Genomic DNA, 20835 nt, shown 5'->3' on the forward strand with positions numbered 1-20835 from the left:
CACTAAAAAATCAATTTTAACAGGTGAACAGCCAGTGTACTATAGAAAAAACGTAAAAATAACATTTAAATAGTTTATAGATTAACTGAAAGAGCTGCAGGGGATGGTAAGAACAAGCATCAGCTCAACTTTACAAATTTGTGGATCTGTTGTTGCACTCTCAATAGTTCAACAATTCACTATCTCATATAGGTTTTATGTGAATGCCAATATATCACTCTTTAAATTTCATCAGTAAGCAATGGTATATTCACAAATGATGCACTGGATATGGCTTTTCCTACTAATTATTTGGCTAGATATCATATTAAATAATAATGTGGAAAGTAGGTGAAAGCCATATCTGATGCATCACTAGTAAAATCTAAAAAAAATATCATTTCTTATTTGAAAAGGCAGCTCATTATGCAACAAAACCATTTGAAACAATTTTTCTATTGAAAAATCAATATTTTTTTCCTAATAAATTTATTATAATTAACTCTTAAATTTGTACATTTAAAAACTTCATAAAATAAATACAACTAATTCTACAATAAAATATCAAAGGTATAACAGAAATAAAAGTTATTTGTAAAAAAAGTTAAATAATTTCTGATAACAATTTTAAAAAACCGAGGAGAAAAACCAAAAACTGATAAAATATATAAAAAAAGATTTCAATTGAAAACTTTTTTTAAGTTAATGAATATTTTAAAATACCAAGTTATCAATATTAAGTTTTCTCATAACCATATAAAAAATTGCTTTAGAAAGTAAACATTTCAAAGAATAAAAAACAAATTTAATAAATATTTCATAGGATTTTGTAAGATAAATAGTATAAACACTCAGAATCTATTTTCAAGATAAAGTAACATTTAATATATATTTTAAAGATATAATGAACATTTAATATTTATTTTACAGATATAACTAGAATATGCTCTAATCTATGTTTTGTGGATGTTTCTAATATCTTAAAAATTAATTTTAAAAATAATTTTTTTTTTTTTTTTTTTAAAATAAAAAAACAAAAAACAGGTATGAATACTCTCAAAAAACTCAAAGATTAAACAAAAGACGCCATTTTAAGTTTTGATTATAAATAAAAGACGCCATTTTAAGTTTTGATTGTAAACAAAAGATGCCATTTTAAGTTTTGATTGTAAATAAAAGATGCCATTTTAAGTTTTGATTATAAATAAAAGATGCCATTTTAAGTTTTGATTATAAATAAAAGTCATTGAAATGATGTTACATCATAAATCTTGACTGATATTATTTTTGTTATTTCTAACAGGATAGTTTTTGATCTTTTTTTTTAGATATCTTAGTATGATGTTAGACTGTTTTTTGTTTTGTTTCATCGTGAAGTTAGACTTGTTTTAAAGATGTTCCAGCATGTAATTCGACTGTTTTAAAGATGTTCTAGCATGCAGTTTGACTCTTATATCAGTGACTGCACCTGAATTGTTGAGGGAGTTTCAGGAAGTGGGCTCTAAAGAAAATAAAAGAACTAACTTACTAAATTATCTTGTTTCATTTGTAAAAGATTTGATTAACAAAATAAGATAATAATAAATTTATTTCTGCAAATTGATGATAAGAGAAATTTATTACACAACATAATTCTCCATTTATTGATTCCAATTTCCATTTGCAGTGATTCATAAGTTCTGAAGCTGACATTCTTGTTATGTCTTCTTGTTCATAACTTTTAGTATGTAGATTAACTAAATAAATTATACTTCAGAAGATTTACAGCCAATTTATACAAATAAAAAATATTTTTAATCTAATAACAAGATTGCAGAATAATGAGAAAATTCATTTAATTTTTCATTAACAAATTTTTAATAAGACTCAAAATAAAGGACCAATTAAAAAAAAACTGTTTTTTGTCTTTGCAAAAAAAATTTTAGCACAAATACATAAAAATATTTTGTGTCAAATGCTAAGCCTGCAATAAGAACTGGTTTCTGTGTTCTATGATGACTAGTTTAGCACAAATATATAAAAATATTTTATGTCAAATGCTAAGCCTGCAATAAGAACTGGTTTCTGTGTTCTATGATGACTATTTTAGCACAAATATATAAAAAATATTTTGTGTCAAATGCTAGGCCTGCAATAAGAACTGGTTTCTGTGTTCTATGATGATTAATTTAAAAAAATTTAGGAGCACCGAGCAAAATGTTACAACATTACTTAAAACTTTGTAAGATGCATTTTCTATAGTTACAATAGATATAGTCATTTCCTAAATAATATCTTTTTGATAATTTTGAAACTTGACTGACAAAAACAGACTACCTGGAAGCAGACAAGGTTATCCATAAGCTACACATTATCAATAAAAACTACTGGGGGTGGAATTGACTTTTAAAAAAAAAACATGTATTTTGACAACTTTTATCCCAATCTGTTGATTATTTTGAAAGTTATCAGCCATTAAAGTAGCATCACTTAGTGTCACAAAAAAGGAAATTGGCGATCTGATGTTTTAGCCTGAGTCATAACTTTATAATTTCTTAAACAATTTCAATGATTAAAATACCAACCGATTGGTGAAATAATTTTAAATTGATTAAAAAATTGTTAGAAAGTTCCTTTTTTTTTTTTTTTTTTTTTTACTATTGATTATTTACAAAAGCTATAACCTCTAATTGAAATGAAAATGATACCTAATATTCTTTCTTGAATTGTAGAAGTTTTATTTTTAGTCATGGAACAAAGAATTTTTTTTTAAAAGTAATATAAGCTACTGAGTATGAAATTTATGAATTTTAAAAGCTCATAAATTTCGTACCAATATTTCATCATAGAAACAAAAGCAGATTTCTTCAACATTGATTATTGTGACACTAAGTTAAATGAATATTAGTCAAAAAAAATTTGTTCCCTGAGCAACTGCACTAAAACAAATTTATGCTGAACTCTCAAAATAAATTTTAGTGGTACTCAGCAAAATAAATTTATGTCAAACTATGCAAAACAAGTTTATTTAAACTAGTGTGTCCCTTTTGAAACTACTTAGAATGTTCAAAAAATGCTCTAATCATTGTTTGTTTGTTTTTTAAATAAATGTTAATGTTTTGTCTTTAAGAATATTTATTGTTCTCATAATTGAAATTAAGTTGGAAAAAAAAAAAACAATTTGCTACCATAAAAAAATAAATTAGTGCTTTTATTTCATTAAAAAAATATTTCAAACCTTTCTCTAGAAGAAAACTTTCTCTTTCTCCCTAAAAAAAAAGAAAAGATAAGCATTAAAAATGCATCCACTAGGTATTTCTGAACTCAGAGAACAATTTGGTATTTAGTTGGGTGTTTGGGAGCACAAAACTTATTTAAAGTAAAAGAAACCTTTTCCAAAGATGATGCATTAGACATCTTTTCCATTCCACCGAAAGAAAATGATGATTCCAAATCAAAAGCTATACTAAAACTTTTTTTAAAAAAAACATTTCAATTACTAAGTTTAAACTGTAGCATGGCTTGTATATAAAAACATGATTTAAAATAACCTGGTTTTTTACCTGTCATTATGAGCAGCAATTTTATGTTTCAGTAACAATATTTCTCTTTGTACATTGTCATACAGCTATAAATAGAAGCAAAAGATTATATATATATATATATATATATATATATATATATATATATATATATATATATATATATATATATATATATATATATATATATATATATATATATATATATATATATATATATATATATATATATATATATATATATACTAATATAAGGGTGGTGCTCAAAATTTTTTTTTTAGTAAGGCATGCTATCGGAAAAATCTGCCCACCTTTTGCGGTGTGGTAAAGCTAGTTAACGGTCATTTTTTGAAATTATTTTTTTGTGTGTGGTAGTGTTTGTATAATAGAACATTTTGGGAGAAAAAAATAATTAAAAATATTATTTAGTTTCGAAATGTCAACCGAGCAACCTAAACAAAGATTTTTGATTGTGGACAAACACCTAAAAAATCCAACTTTATCGAATAGAAAGTTGGCAAAATCATTAAAAATATTAAGAAGAACTGTAGATACTGTTCTTAAACGGTTTACAGAATAGAAAACTATTCAGAGAAAACAAGGAAGTGGTCGAAAAAAACGCACAGCAAATCCTAGAGCTCTCGAACGGTTGGAGACTTCATTGGAAGAACATCCTGATTGGCCTGATAGATATTGAGCGAAAAAACTAAAGGTTTCCAATTTTTTTGTACACAAATGGCAACAGAGACTTGGATATCAAAGTTTTAAAGTAGTTAAAATGCCAAATCGAAACGATAAACAAAATTCAACCGCAAAGAGTCGAGCTCGAAAGTTGTATGACAACTTGTTAACAAAACATAATGGATGCATTTTGATGGATGACAAAACTTATGTTAAAATGATTCCTGGGCAGTGCTACTATGCTTCTAAAATAAGAGGAAATGTGAGTGATAAATACAAGTATGTAATGACTGATAAATTTTCGAAAAAATTGATGATTTGGCAGGCACTTTGCTCTTGCGGCAAAAAATTGCCAATTCATGTTTGTTTGGGCACAATTAAATCTTCAGAATACGTGAAATGTTGTCTTTCTCGTATAAAACAACTAATTAAAGCTCATAGAAGTACTTCAGTATTGTTTTGGCCTGATTTAGCCACAATACATTACTCAAAAGATGCTCAAAAGTTTTACGATGATAATGGAGTGATGTTGGTTCCGGAAAAGATGAATCCTCCAAACTGCCCTGAATTTTGTCCTATTGAAAAATATTGAGCCATCATAAAAAAGAAATTGAAATTAAGTGGAAAAACAGTAATATCAGCTACAGATTTGAAGAAAAAATGTGAAAAAAATTATGCTGCTAAAACTTACAAAAATCACTCTGTCTAGAATCTTACAGGAGGCATCAGAAAGAAAGTCAGAATTTTCTGTAAAACGTAATTTTTTTTTGTTTTTTCCCTATTAATATGTAATCTTTACAGTCTTAATTTTTCAGAAATATATTGATTTAAATACATTTAAGCTTTCTTACATCCTTTTTTTATCAAGAAAGGTGGGCAGATTTTCCCGATAGCATGCCTTAATTGCATGGGACAGCCCCAGATTGTGTTCCTTTTGATATAGTAAATTAACATGCAAAAAATGGCTGGAATATCCCAAAATTTAGGCATGCTACATTGGGTATGAAGTTTTCAAAATTTATAATTTTAATTGCAAGCATTAAGTAGTATTTTGTATGCTTGCAATTTCAAAATTTTTAAAAAATGTTTTTCTAATTTTTAAATGTTTTTCAAATGCTATAAACAACCAAAAGCTAAATTGTTGTTAAACAAGACAAGTTTCGCTATCCAGTGAAGAGGTTAACAAAATATTAACAAACTGTTTCCACTTGTCACTTTATTACATATTTCAAATGCAAATTCATTCAAATCCAAATTAATTAAAACAATTTTATTAACCATTATTTTTCATGCATTTTGTTGGTTTTAATTTTTTTATAATTCTTCTTCAACATTTAACATAACAACAGTTAACATAACAACAGTTAACATAACAACAGTTAACATACTTGCTAAAGTTAAAATAAAAAAATTTAATTTGATCAAGTAGCTATAACAGAAATGTTGTAATTGACCCAAGACTGATTTAAACTTATAGTTAAAAGTAAAGCTTAAATTATGTATTAAGATATTATTATCATATTATTTCAATAATTTTAAATTTATTACAAACTTCATTATAATTAAAAAAAAAACAACCTGTCTCATATGTCCTAACTCTGCTTCTGTTCTCTCTTGTCGAGATTTTGACAACTCAATTAAGCATTCTTTGCGCTTTTCTCGTTCTCCTAAAACGACCGATTTTGATAATACCTCTACATACAGTTTAATAATAGTTAACAGAAGATCAGTCTTTTAAACATCAAGAAAAAAGAAAGATATTTTACTTAAAAAAAAAAATTTTGTTTAAAAGAAAGTTGTTTTTTTTTTATAATAATTAACAATTATTAATTACAAATTAAAACTTAACAAAATATAATAATTCTAATAGTTGTAGTTAGATTTTCTTCATTAAAATCATAAGAAAAACGATATTTAAAAGCAAATAATCATATTTTTAAAAAAAATGTACCTGCATGAAAAAGTTCTTTTTGAAGAAAGAGATTTTCTTGTTTCAACTAAAATAAAACTTAAGTCTTAAAGATCACTAAATATTATGAACAAATTATATTATATACAAAGATTAAATAAACTATACTCCTTACTTGTGAAACATCTTCATGGGATATAGATGTATGTAGCTGACTCACAGATTCTAAGTAAAAAAAAAAAAAGAATCAAAATGGAAAAATAAAAAACTTCACAAAACTCAAAAACAGTTAAAGATTTTAATTGCATGTGATTATGAGCCTGTTATTTATATTTATCGCAAACATTAGGCAGTAAATTATTTTTTTAAAAGCAACATTTTAAAAAGCAAATTTTGAAATAAAAAAAAGTAATAAAAAATAAAAATTTCTAGTTAAGTATTTTTTTAATTATAACTGAAGCAGATAGAAAGAAAAAAAAAAATCTTGATGAATGAAATTTATTAACAAAAAAAAAAATCTAATATAAACACCTTGTTAAAATTAAGATCACCTGAATAAAGTTTAAAAAAAAAATCATATTTTGACTTAAAAATGCCATTTTTTCTAAAGCTTACTTTTAAAACTTTCTACTTCAACTTTAAGTGCAGAGTTTTCATTGCGCAATGCATCAATTTCATTTTTATAGCCATTCTCTTTGTCCTTAAGTCCCTTAAAAGAAAAACATTTTAAAAATCCCTTAAAAATTTATTTTTAATACACTCTATTATATAAACTACTAAATAGCATATTTAATGAGTAGGTATGATTAGAAAAGAGAAACCCTTTTTGTATGAAGATATAATTTGCTAAACAGCATGTTAATAAACACTTGGTACCATCTTCTTTTTAAGAACTAATCCAATTATAAAAAAAAAACGTACACCTAAAATTATATTTTCTCCATGCTAATAGACAGCACAGAAATGCTGTTACTATTTATATGAATAAAGCAATCGTAGTAGCACATAATAATCAATTCATTTGATTTTTTTTTTGTTGACAATTGTAAATTGCAAAAAGTTAAAAGTTCTGGACTCAATGATCAGAAGAGTAATCTTAAAGTTCTAAAATGAATAAACTACTACAAGAAAGAATGGTATGGACAAAAAGACTAGCCCACAATATCCAGAAAATGCCACAAAGGTGATTCATGCATTCAAACAGAGTCCTGGCCTGTCAATCAGAGATGTTGGAAAACTGGTAGGTTGATCCTCTGCAACAGTTGGGCAATATATAAAAATACACATGGTTTTAAGTTCTATAGAGCTCAAAACCCTCCAAACCATTAGAACACAAATGTTGGAAAAGCAAGGAGAATTGCTAAGGTACTGCACAAACAAAATCTCAAGAACTTGAGAAATTGCTTAACCCTTGATGTCAAAACGTATGTAGAATCAGAATTTAAGCAGCTTCCAGGTGAAGAATTCTATATAGTGAAGTCTCAGTTTGATGTAGCTTAATGCTACAAGTGTAAAGGCCTTACAAAATTTGGGAAAATGTTCCTTGTCTGGCAGCTAATTTGTTCATGTGGTAAGAAAAGCAAATTATTTGTGTCAAACAAGTCAATCAAGTGACATTTGAATTGAACAGTGCCTTCGAAAATGCTTGCTGCCATCCCTCAGGATGCATCAAAGTAACAACATTACCCAACCATTATTTTAGCCAGATTTGGCAAGCTGTCATGCACGGATGACAATTGACTAGTTCTAACAAAACAACATCATAATGGTTTCTTAAGAAACCAACCCAGCAAACTGTCCAGGACTGCAACCTACTGAACAATTCTGGGCAACATGCACTTATATAAAAATAATGAAATAGTGAAGGGGGACTTGCTGAGAAGTGTGAAATCTGCAAATGACCTGCCACATTTTAAGAAATTGTGGAATAGAGTGAGTGGAAAGATACTTCCAGAGATGGTTACCAGGATAATAGTTAAGGTTAAAAGAAAAGTGTGGAAATTTACCCAAACTTGGTAAATTCAAAAAAATATTTTACATAACTGCATTATATGGCTTTGGTTAATATTTCTGTAATAAAATATCTTTTAAATCTTGTTTTCTGTCTCACTTTAATTGCTAACCACTATTCTTTAATGACACAGTTTTTATAAGATATTTATTATATATTTTTTTAATGACACAGTTCTTATAAGAAACATATTTTTGCTATAACGTTTCTTGCTTTACAAGCCTGTTTGATTAGTAAAGCTTTTTACAAAATATACACTATAATCTAGAGATGGGTTTCTAAAATTTTCAAGAGTTTTTAAAGTTGAAAAACAAAGGGTCAAATAACACAATATGTAAATACCATTGACAATGTTTTAACCTTAGGCTTGTAAAAACAATTATACCTGACAAATCTCTTTAGAAGTTTCAAGTTTTTCTAACAGCTCATCAACCTTCTTATTTGCATCACACAAATCTTTCTCCTGAAATGCACACAAAAAAACTAAATATCCAACCAAAACAAAATTTTTATTTCATTAACTTATAAAACGTACTTTTAAACGCAACAAAGTGGCTGTTTTCTGATCACGGCCTTGTAGATTAGCAACAGTTGACGATAGCTCTTCAACAGAACTTTTCAAACTTTTATTTTTCATCTAAAAAATTTTATTTCAGCCTTCAAAAAAGACATTAAAGCTATTTTTATTAAACTCACATTATTCCATAAAAATAATAAAATATATCTAAATATAAAAAGTATATTTTTATTGCATGAGAACAAATCTTATTTTAATTTACTTTAAAACAAAAAACAAAAAAAAACAACTAACTAGAGAATTAAAAAAAAAAAGAACTAAAAACCTCAATTTCTAAAAGCTGATTAGATGATTGGTTGGCTTTAAATGTTAGTTGCTGAAGCTGAATCTAAAAACAAGCAAGAAAAAGTTAAAATATCGGGGGGTCAAATGCTGCCTAAAAATTTTTTAATAAAATTGAATATCAAAAATTGAATGTGAAACAAAATCGCAGAGATGGCTTTTCCTCACAACCTATCCCTCGGCAGTGTCTTCTTTGATCTATGTAGCTCAGTGTTCAAACTCATGAAAAAGTTTGATGATATAAGCTACAAACTAAAACCATTAACAAGCAACTACCAAACATTTGAATATCAAAAAACAGTTTTTTTAAATGTATAATAATAAAAAATGAAAAAAAAAAAATGCCTTTTACATGATTCCATTAATCAGATGCAATAATTTTTAACTTTTAAAAAGTGCTGATAAAGAAGCACACCAGAAAATGGAACAAACAATATAAGTGAACTAAATTTTAACTTATTTTTGTAAAATTTCCTTCATAAATCAGTTAATCTGTTTATAAAATTTTCAAACATATTAAGTCCAATAAATTTTAAAATTCCTATCAAGTTAAAAATTAGGATACAAAAAAATGGGTTTAACAGCAAAAAGTGAAGAAACTAAGTGGCAGATAATAAGTATTAATGACTCTAGTCTTTTAGCAGTGTAGAAATAGCAGGTTTACTGCTAGATTCCTAGCACCTTTATCTAAAGACCTGGTGGTAATTTTCATTTAATGGAAAATTTTAAATGATTCCTAATTAATCTTTTTGCTTAAAGACTTTTTTAAATCTCTTTTTAAACCAAATCAATCTTTTAAGTTCTATCTCTTTTGGTTATTATCTTAGGGTGGTAACATCTTCCTTAGAGAAGAATTTATTCTTTGTAAAATATATACAAAGCAATGATCTTTGAATAAGATTTGAAATGAAAACAGAAACATGCTATATATCAGAAAAATTAAAAAGGTTCTACAAGACCTAGAGACAAGCTACAGCTCAACATTAAAGCATAAACTTTAATGTTGATATGGGTAAATTTTAAAAGGTGCATTTTCTAAATATGATGGTCAGCCAATATTTACAGCTGCAGAAAACGATACTTTAGGAGTATAAACTTTTTTAAAAACAAACTTTTGTAAATGAGAAAATTTGCAAAATTTTTGCTTTCAACTTTTTTCATGAAAAAAGACATTATATAAGATTTAAAAGCAGTTGGTTTGACTCTACTTTCTTTGAAGACTGGTTCTTTTCTTTGCTGCTACCAACACTTAAAAATGTTCAAGATAGACATGTTATAATTGGTAACAAAATTTCATCACACTTGAATCTTGCATTCATTAACAGATGTCAGGCAAGTAACATGGCTTTTAAGAATTTACCAGCAAACTCCATACATCTCACTCAGCCATTAGATGTTTAGAGCGATGAAGATCAACTGGTGCAAAATATTATGTGAATGGAAGAAGGGAAAAGCTTGGTAATAACTTTCTCTTCCTAACAATAAGTTTCATCAATATAAGTTTCTAAACTATTAGAGTAATGAGCATGTTACATGAACATTGGAGTGAAAGTAGCTGGGATTGCAAAACAGGAATCTTTCAACTAAACAAATCTCAAGCACTCGATTGCCATAATGTTGTGATAAACATAGGTACTAACTCTTTTTGGAATTTTCGGAATTTTGTTTGGAATTGGTTAGCAAGTCCTTTTTAGATCATCTAAGTAAAGCAAGAGATGGTGAATCAAGCTTTTTAGAAATTTGATATCTCATTTCAAAACGAGTCAGGTTGCCTAAAGCAGTTATGAATTCTTAGTTTACTGATAATTATTTGCAAATAACTGCATTAGAATCAAAACTTTGTCTGACTTGTTCAAATCGAGACAAAGAAATTGTTGCAAATATTTAAATTGAAATCAATTTATAATTTCATTTTTTCAAATGTAAGTCATTTATAGTGACTCTACTATCAGGCTGCAACCAAGTTGACTTTGAAGCAAAATTACTATGTGTCATTGATAGTAATAATTATCAATCAAAAACATTAAAACATCAAAAAACAGTCACTGTTTTAGGAAATAGCTTTTGTTAATTCAACATTAAGGTGTGATATGGGCCAAAGTAACCCAATTTTAAGGTATCATCCCTATTTTAGCCTTCTGATCAATTGATATCTTGAACGCTTCCGATTTCTTTATATCTTGCTGCAGCGTAGGAACACATGCCTAGGAACAATTTTTTTTTTTTAGTTATAAGGTTAATAGTTGGGCTATAAGGTTAAAGCTATTAAGATACTGATCAGTTAGTATAAAAACCATTATTTTGTTTTTTGAATTTTAGAATTTGAAACTAAAAGCACTTTTGAGTGATGCACAGAAAATTCTTTATTCAATAATTTTCCATCTTTGTTGTTTATTACCAATAGTGTTAATTTTGTTAAACTTTACTTCATAAACTTAACACCTAAACTTTTAATTACTTGTTTAATTATATATTTATATTATATACTTAATTAAATATATAACTACAAATTACATATTTAGTTAAATTTAACTATTAACTTATGTTGCATAGTTTTTTATTTTTTTTAAACTTATGTTATAGAAAGAACTTTTTTAATTTACAGGAAAAGTCTTTTAGATTAGTTATTAATACAGCTAATCTATCCTGCAGAAAGAAGCTTAGCTCAATTTATACTTTCATGATTTAAGAGTTAAACATTTTTTTGCAATGGTTTTCAATACAAACACAACAAATTGCCACAAATTGCCACAAAGTGTGAGAATTGTTTGTAAAAATTAAAAAAAAAATTTATAGAACAAGCATTAATGTGAAAAAAAAATGCAGAGATGGTTTTTTCTCCCAACCAATCCCTCGGCAGTTTTCCCTTTAATCTTTGTAGCTCAGTGTGCAAACTCAAGTGCAAGTTTGATGATATAAGCTACAAACTCAAAACTTCTCCTGCAACCTTTTTGAAACAGGCATATGAATTTATTATACATATATAATAAATTCATCTGCCTGTTTATATACACACAATAAATATGGCTTAATTGTAAAATAAATTTAAAAAATTTTCAGAAGACAATTAATTCTGATTGGTAAATTCTTAGAAACTTTCCCTCATGTTTAAAATTAAATTCTTCATAAAAATGCATTTTTTTACAAAAAAAAAAAAAAAAAAAAAAAATTGACTTTTACAAGTAAGTCAATATATATCACTTGAGTGAAAATTTCAATTGATGATATACATTCCATAAAATTATTCAAATATTTCAAAACAGGCAACAAAAATATTTAAAACATAAAAAATTTAAACTTTAAATTTAAAAAATGTATGTAAATTAACCTGAGTTGTCTCCAATTCATGAGATTTGAATTGAACTCCATTTTCACAAACTTTTAATCTGTTAAAGAAAATTTTGATGACCAAATCAAAGTAACTTTCTCTTTTTCAATGTTTTTTTTTTTTTGTTTGTTTTTTTTTTAAGAAAAAAAAAAAAAAAAAAAAAAAAAAAAACAGAAAAAATTGACATTGGTAAAACTACTAGAAACTTAAAATATAAAATAGCAAAATAAACCTTTCTTTCATTGGTAAAACTACTAGAAACTTAAAATATCAAATAACAAAATAAACCTTTCTTTCAGCCGCTTTAACTGTTCTTGCTTTTTTTTTAGTTCAACTGAGAGAAATGTAAAGAAAGCAAATTCATCAAAACTTTTTAAAAACCCTTTTTGAAATTTATTCCCAAACTTTTTCTGATCTATGCAAAATCATTGGTATTAAAATTACTAATTTCTTCTCAATAAGGAAAAATACAAAAATTTTTGTTCTTGTATTTTTTTCTTGTTAAGAAGGAATTGGCAATTTTGATAATTATTTTGATAGCAATTATTGAGAAAAAATGTCATGAAAAGGGCAACAAAAAAACAGCACACTATGAGATATAATTTACCTTTGTTTTTTGACAATTCTTTTTCTAAAAAGTGTATCTTAAAAATAAAACAAACAGTAAATTTATAAAACCATCACAATACTTTTTAGATTAAATAAAATAACTGAAGTAAAAAAAGCATACGTGTTTTTTATCCATTTCCCATGAGACTAACTGTTTGTGGTGCGAGTGTACCATGTCATTTAGTTCTCTGCAGAAAAGAACCTTTTTTATATTAACTTCAGCAGTTACAGAGAATTTCAAAGAAACTTGATGTAAAAGCATAAAATTTATTTTTTGAGTTCTTTTTTTTTAAAACTTCCTATCAGTTTGTTTTAATATTCTTGCAAAAACATACTTATCTCTTATTTTTAGTTCTTGTATCATCAATTGCAACTCTTTTCTCTGTTGATAAATTGTATTTTGTTCATTGAGTCCATTTTGTGGCTAAAAAGATAAGCTACTATTTTCATATGCAAATCATAATATAACTGTAAGCAAATGGATTTTTCTTAATTCACTATTAATAAGTTGTTTATTTTAATCAAAAAAACAAAGGATTATGGGTCTAATACTTTAATAACTATTTGCTGTGTTTCAGACAATATATAGGCATCTCTTTTTTAAATGCAGAATCTCCTTGCAAGTCTAGCCAGGTGTGACAAGATGGACAGCCCATTCTTTTAGTCAACTTGTCTAGTTGTTTATATCAAAATATATAATTGTTTATTATAATAATTGTTTATACTATCAATGGCTTTGATTTATGTTTGTGAATATGTGCATTCTTTTCCCAACAGGAGGTAAGTTCTTGATGACATTCAGTGAGGATGTGGTTATTAAGATAAATTTTGCAGGATTAAAACAATTCTACTGTTCTTAATCCTGGACAGGGCCAGTAAAAACCTATTTATATGATCCAATTCAGGATAAATTGCCTATAAGTTACATTCTTATCCAATATCCTATGACAGGAATTCAGCAAGAGATTAATATATCAAAGAACAAAAATAACTTATTAGATTTTCTGAGGAATAATCCAAATGAGAACTCCTAAATAGTACTTTTTTAAGATAAAAATAAAAATCATCTTATCAAAAAACCTAACAAATAAATACAATTGTCAAATTTATAAATTTAATTTTAAAATGTTTTTCTAACTTCTCTAGATTTGCTGATGACTCAATCATATATCTTTTTGATTTTGACTAAAACATAAAGCTTCCACATACAAGTTCTACCATTTTTTAGATTCTTGATAAACATGTAAAGGATTCCTTGACTTAAATTAGTATTCACAATTTTTTCTTTTTTTTTTACCATCATTTCACAAGTTTTTACTACTTTTATTTACTTTTCTCTCTCTCATTTTTATCAAACCTTTATATCACTTACTATTATCATTTTTTTGGCACTAAATTTTAACAATTATAACTCAAGACCCTACAGAACTTTAATGGCAAAAAACAATAATTTTATAAAACTATTTCAAACATAGGAACACCCCTGTGTAATTGAATTGCATGAAAGAAATTATGTAAAGCGGATATTGATGTAGTTTTCTTGAAATATTGTAAATATATTTTGAGTACTTTTTTTATAATAGTATTTGAGGTATTTTTATGAATTTTGATAAGTATAAAATGTACGCGAAACTTTTGTAGAGGAGAATTTTTTAGAAGTAGAGAAAATCTAGAATTAAAATGTTGTGTTCGCTGCAAGAAAGCTACACCCTAAAAAATTCAGTAACACTACACACTATAATGAGAGACTAGTTAAACCTGTTCAATTTTTTTAAGTCAGATTCTAATTTTCATGATGTTTTCATGCTTTTAGTACCTTTGCTTTTTAAGTTTGTGATTTTTTAGATTTCTTTTTCTTATAGAAAAGAGTTTTATCTATGTCTTTCTCTTTCTGTCAGTATTTAAGTTTTAAGACACTATTTTACAATAAACATTATCAGTACTTGAAACTATACCATCAAATATTAGGATATTATCTTATTACTTTAAGATATTATCTTTTTATCTTTAGATTTTATCTTAATGTGTTTATATCATATAACATTATTTTAAAATCATTATTAAGATAATATCCTTATGTATGCCCTTACACGTTAGACAATATTTGATTGGTAATTGAATGTTATTTCAGGCTATAATGCACTAAAATATCAAGATTATAAAATATTATGCAATACAAAATGATTTGAAGTGACTTAACTCTGTATTTACATATCATTAAAATTTCCACAAACAAAAAATTAGTGAATTAATTATTAAAAATTTATATTACTAATACCATTGAAGAAGCTTTCAGCATATTTTCTTCTACATTATTTGGCTTATTGAAACTTAAATACTCTCTCCCAAAAGAAGAATAGGTAAATGGAAACTCAGAAGCTTTAACATTGTTGCTGACCCTACCATCTTTATGCTCATCTATATTTCCTCCTCCCTATTGTTAATAATAGTTAAAAAAATAGATACTATATATTAAATGGCAAACTTGTTGGAAGTTTTCTATGTAACGCGGTAAACTGAGACTAGATACATTTAAGGTTTTGCTGCTGCATTGAACTTTTAATTAAAAAACTAGCTTTACCTTTAACGGAGTGCTTTGAAAAGTTGGTGGAAAATTCATGACTTAATCTTCAGCATTCATATGAACCCTGCTTTAAGAACTTTTTTGCTAAGAGAAAACTAGTGTGCTATGAGCTAATCACATCATTCGTTCAAATGCGCTTCTTTTAATTTTTTTCACCTACTTTTGACGGGGGAAAGCTACAACCGTACCTCTTGTAACAATACCTTTTTTTTTATAAACAAATATTATATTACATCACCGCACATAAATTAAGTGCAAAGTTTTTATTTTGATAGAAAGTTAATAATTAATGTGTATATATATATATTTTTTAAATTATATATATATATATATATATATATATATATATATATATATATATATATATATATATATATATATATATATTATTTTTAAATTTATATATATTTAAAAATAATATATATGAAAAAAGTATATATTAAAAAATAATAAGTTTTAAAATCTGTTACAATATGACGACAAAATGGAATAAAAAAAATTTTTTTTTAAAATTTTGCATCAGCAATTCAATCCAGCTTTATTTTGTTTATAACTTAAGTTATATATAGATTTATGATTTTCAAAAAATCGTTAGGAGTTCAGCAAGTTCTACGAACTTTTGTTTTTTGTTGTTTTAATTGTTGTTTTTTTTGTTGTTGTTTTTTTTTTAAAAAAAATTATATCATTACAATAGCATCTGGCTTCGTTTTATAAAACTTTCCTTTTTAGTCTGAATTGTTGCATTTGATATTATTTCATTATACATAAAATTAGACTTTTCCATTGAGAAGTCTGAGGAGATTTTTTGAAAGATTAATAGATCGTTGTGTTTTCTGTTAAAATGCAATCTGTTTTGCTGTTGTAAACTCTAAAATCTGTTCGCAAAAATTTACGGTTGGTATAAAATGCCTCAGACACTTCCAAAAGTTTTAATTTGCAAAGTTATGGTCAAATCCGTAAATTATATGCCTTTTAAAAAGATGAGTGAGAAGAATCAAGAGTTATGTAACAAAAAAATGTTAAAAAGTACAAAGAATTATTTTTCAAAATGAGGGGAAGAACCGAAATCAATATGGATTTAACAGACTTTGATGCAACTCCTAACCATCTATTGCCATTCTATGGAAAGGAAGCGTTTGATAAAGCTGAAAAACTCCCATCTGGAACCTTTTTATTATTGAAAGAACAAGATGTTAATAAAGTTCAGCTCGTAAAATGTCATAATGCTAATAATTATAAGTTAATTAAATATAATTTATTGTAAATGACAATTACAAGATTTTTATGTTTTATTTTGAGGCCTGGTTGCAGTGTTCGTAATTTTATATAAAATTGTGTTTCATTTAATTTTCTGTTGTTTTTTTAAATATAATGCTACGCGGATTGGACATTTTTTTTTAACGTCTATTTACATATAAGAACATAAATAGTGAAAAGAAAGGTATCGTCTATGAAATTCTGATGAGATTGGTCTCACGGTATATCGTAGAATATGAACAAAAGTATTTTGAAAATTCAGTTTACTTAACGAATAATTTTTCATAAATAACTTTTGCCGACCAAAAGATACGATCGAATTTTTTTTAACAAATCCCGCTGCATCTTATTTAATTTTGGCTGATGAAACAGTATCTGGTATCAGTTTTTCTTTTTTGTGTCACATTTTCTCGTTATCACGAGTTCTTTCACGATATTAAAACGATTATGTTTAAAAATTGGGGAAATATTTTTGTTTAATTGCAGATTTTATTTAACTTAATACACCATGCTTTTTAATTTGAAACTCAGTACATTATATGTACGAAGAAAGTTCTTACAACCAGTTGGCCATACTAAGAGCACATGCGCAAAAAGCTGAACAGAAAGAGAACAGCTGTAAGAGAAAAACAGGTCGGGAAAATAAAGAGCAGAATTGGAGATGCCATTTACCACCACTGCTAACCTATTTTCATTTAGATTTACTGTACGTTTTAGTTTATCAAAACAGGTAATAAAAGATAAAAATATTAATCAACAAAACCGATTAGTTTTTTTTTTAATCGCTATACTGTGCCATTTATTTCAAGAAGATAGTTTCAGCCATTTGCAAGTTTAATGAAAGATAAGTGAAAAAAAAGTTCAATGTACTACGACGGATTGAAAAGTTTCAGAGTCCTTACTGCGATTTCAAAACAAATTGTGCTACTAATCATTTACATACAGATTTCTCTTTGAGAGAGCGGTTTGAAAAGCGGTTATCTAGTATTTATTCTTCTTACTTAATCCACTGGCCCATAACGCTTCAGTTGCGAATTTTTCAGCTACAGAAACTTTATAAATTATTCTTAAACGGTTGATAGTTTTTATTGATAGGTTTTTTCTTTTTTTTTCTTTTTCTTTTTTTTTTAAAAAAAAAAAACCATTTTCGTAACAACTTTTTACTTGTCTTCCAACCTTAAGAAACTCGCAAAATAACTGAATAGATTATGTTTGACTATTTGTTTAAATTGATGCTGTTTCTAACAGGGTTGCAAGAAACAACATTAGTTTTAAAATCTATTTATCAAATAAGAACTTGAAAACTTTGAGGTTAACGATGCGAGCTTTTGATATCTTAAAACTTATGAACAAGTAAAAGAAACAATGTCAGTATTTGAAGCATTCTATTGCAGAGGAAAATCGCAGGTACCTTACAAATATGAATTTCAGACTGTACAAATCGTCGATATCTATCTACATAAATGATACATCTTAATGGATGTCAAATAATAAATTTTTTTCCTTTGGCTTTGTAAACACATGCCGATTTTTTAGATCTATATAAGTTAAACATAAGACTAAAAAAAAGGAACTCTAATACTCAAAGATACTCACTAAAGAAAATGAAATTAATTAAAGTCTCTCATATTTGAAGGTGAGATCCAGCTTGATCTCTCTAAGATAGTGTATCAAATAGTCTGAATATAAAATCTAGTAATCACCATCATCACCATCATCTGGTAATTCTGCGCTTTGAGCTTCTGCAAGTTCTTTCTCAAATTGAGCTTTCATTGTAGGATCAATGTTCACCTCAGGTGGTTGTAAAGCAGGCATTTCAACAAACTCTAATTCTGTTTCACCACAAAGTTTACGAGCTAACCATAAAAATGGCTTTTCAAAATTGTAATTACTTTTTGCACTGATGTCATAGTACTAAAAAAAAATATGTTCAGTGAAAATAAACTCTTTCTTTTCCAAATAACTCAACAAAATAAAATTTAATACAAATATGTATTTATAAAACATATTTATTTCTAACACCTTACCTGTAAATTTTTCTTTCTGTGAAAAGTGATTGTTTTAGCTTTTACTTTTCGTTCTTTAACATCAACTTTGTTTCCACAAAGCACAATTGGAATATTTTCACATACTCGAATCAAATCTCGATGCCAATTTGGAACATTTTTGTATGTAACACGAGAAGTAACATCAAACATAATTATTGCACATTGTCCTTGTATATAATATCCATCTCTCAAACCTCCAAACTTCTCTTGACCTGCAGTGTCCCAACAGTTAAACTGAATAGGTCCATAATTTGTGTAAAACATCAGTGGATGAACTTCAACACCAAGCGTTGCTTAATAAAAAAAAAAAAAAAAAAACATCTTTAAAATTTATGAGACTTCAATATTTCATCAAAGCCATCATTATTTTACTAAAACAGATTTCACAAAATCTAAAAAAAATTAACAAAGGTTATAGGTACTTTTAATTCAAATATTTCAAATTTGGCTGCAAACTTAATATTGATAACCATGAAATATACAGATAACTATGAAATATAAAGGAGTTGCTAAAGTTAATATTGAACAAATATTCTATGCTTTACTATTAAAGAAATTACTATCAAAATCATCTCTTTGTTAAAAAGAATTTCTGGAAATATACACAAAATATTTAAAAATTAGAATATACTTTTTTTTTTTTAATTGAAAACATTAAAAATATTTCTTATAACACCTGGTTTTTTATGTAAATTTATCAAAATAAGAGATCCAAATTGTTGTTACCAATCTTCTTTACAAACTCAACAGTCAAGTTAGGTTTTACTTTAATACAAATAAAATTTATTAAAATAAAAGATCCAAATTGTTTTTACCAATATACTTCTTTTCAAATTCACCAGTCAAATGACGTTTAACGAAAGTTGTTTTACCAGTACCACCGTCACCAACAAGTACCAGCTAAAGAAAAATGTCTTTGTTTAAAAAAGCGACAAATAAACAGATATTATTGAAAATTCTAGTTTGCACATACTTCATCGATTTTTTTAAAGAGGCATTCAGACTTTAATATATCATAATTTGGAATAGTTTCATTTACAACCTCAATTGTTTCTAGCCAGGATTGTTGATTGTTATCACAAATTATAATATTTATTTGGTTGATGTACAGTTAAGTGATATATATATATATATATATATATATATATATATATATATATATATATATATATATATATATATATATATAATTTTAAATTGGTGCTTAGAAATTATATTGTGGTCTGGAAATATATTGCACAAATTTTTAGCATAAATAATAATCTATATACAAAAAGTTTACACTTAATTGTTATGCAACTGTCTCACTAATCACCTATGAAGTATATGAATGTAGATTGCTTTTAAGTGTTACCCAACAAGAATAATTCTAACAAAAAAATTCAAATACTTTAATTAAAACAAACATAACCCTTTAACTTATCAAAATTACTCTTGATGGTTTGCTGAAAAACAAAAATAGGTGTGATAGAACTAAAACTGTAGCAAGCCTCCATGCCAATAAAATCACCACATATTGTATTTAATGCTGTCAGATTTACTTAGATCAAATTGTTTAATTAAACTTTTAAATTTTTCAAGATAGAAAACGAACGGTTTTTTTTTTAGCAATTGTAAAAGCATTAATGTATAGAACAAGCATTTCAATCATTCCTTGAAACAACAATTATTCCTTGAAACTGCAGACTGTAATTATCACCTTATTTCATCTTCTAAAAAACCACCGCAAACAATTTAATGCACATATTAAACAGCTTTAAGTTATATGGCTGCTAAACACACACCCTTTGAAATCACACCAAACTTTGAAAGGAACAAAATCCTTTACTCTATCAGTTTAATCAAATCTTATCACCTTAAAGGTAGCAACAGGTTCTTGCTTTGCTCCTGTAGACATTTTATTAATATATCTTTATTGAACAGTAAGGATTCCAAGGATTGGCAATGATTACTCCAAGGACTCAGTAGTTCCAAGGCGATATCCAAAATCGAATATGGCTGAACCGCTTAAAAGCGCTTTAAGGCAGATCAAAATCCCGCGCTAAGTTT

At 26.6% G+C, this 20835-nt stretch overlaps 2 protein-coding genes across 2 annotated transcripts; both read right to left on the reverse strand.

Annotated features, from left to right (window-relative positions):
- Positions 1-1203: 1203 nt before the first annotated feature.
- On the reverse strand, positions 1204-15660 carry LOC145183882 (coiled-coil domain-containing protein 62-like). Its single transcript, XM_090092315.1, has 19 exons — positions 15479-15660; positions 15176-15331; positions 13233-13321; positions 13019-13085; positions 12896-12932; positions 12577-12622; positions 12289-12346; positions 8944-9006; positions 8637-8738; positions 8487-8564; positions 6706-6799; positions 6266-6315; positions 6133-6178; positions 5760-5848; positions 3522-3586; positions 3349-3430; positions 3197-3227; positions 1603-1715; positions 1204-1480 (listed from the first exon to the last, which is right to left on the reverse strand). The coding sequence occupies exons 1-19, from the start codon at positions 15515-15517 to the stop codon at positions 1430-1432; spliced, it is 1356 nt and encodes a 451-aa protein (XP_089948441.1). The 5' UTR covers positions 15518-15660; the 3' UTR covers positions 1204-1429.
- A 2446-nt stretch (positions 15661-18106) lies between these two features.
- LOC145184056 (GTP-binding nuclear protein Ran-like) lies at positions 18107-20835 on the reverse strand. Its single transcript, XM_090092316.1, has 4 exons — positions 20642-20835; positions 19602-19686; positions 18766-19079; positions 18107-18652 (listed from the first exon to the last, which is right to left on the reverse strand). The coding sequence occupies exons 1-4, from the start codon at positions 20681-20683 to the stop codon at positions 18431-18433; spliced, it is 663 nt and encodes a 220-aa protein (XP_089948442.1). The 5' UTR covers positions 20684-20835; the 3' UTR covers positions 18107-18430.

This window comes from Hydra viridissima, unplaced genomic scaffold (genome assembly GCF_058129835.1).
Source record: "Hydra viridissima isolate aposymbiotic clone 2 unplaced genomic scaffold, HvirCarnegie_v1 scaffold_7, whole genome shotgun sequence".
NCBI lineage: Eukaryota > Metazoa > Cnidaria > Hydrozoa > Anthoathecata > Hydridae > Hydra > Hydra viridissima.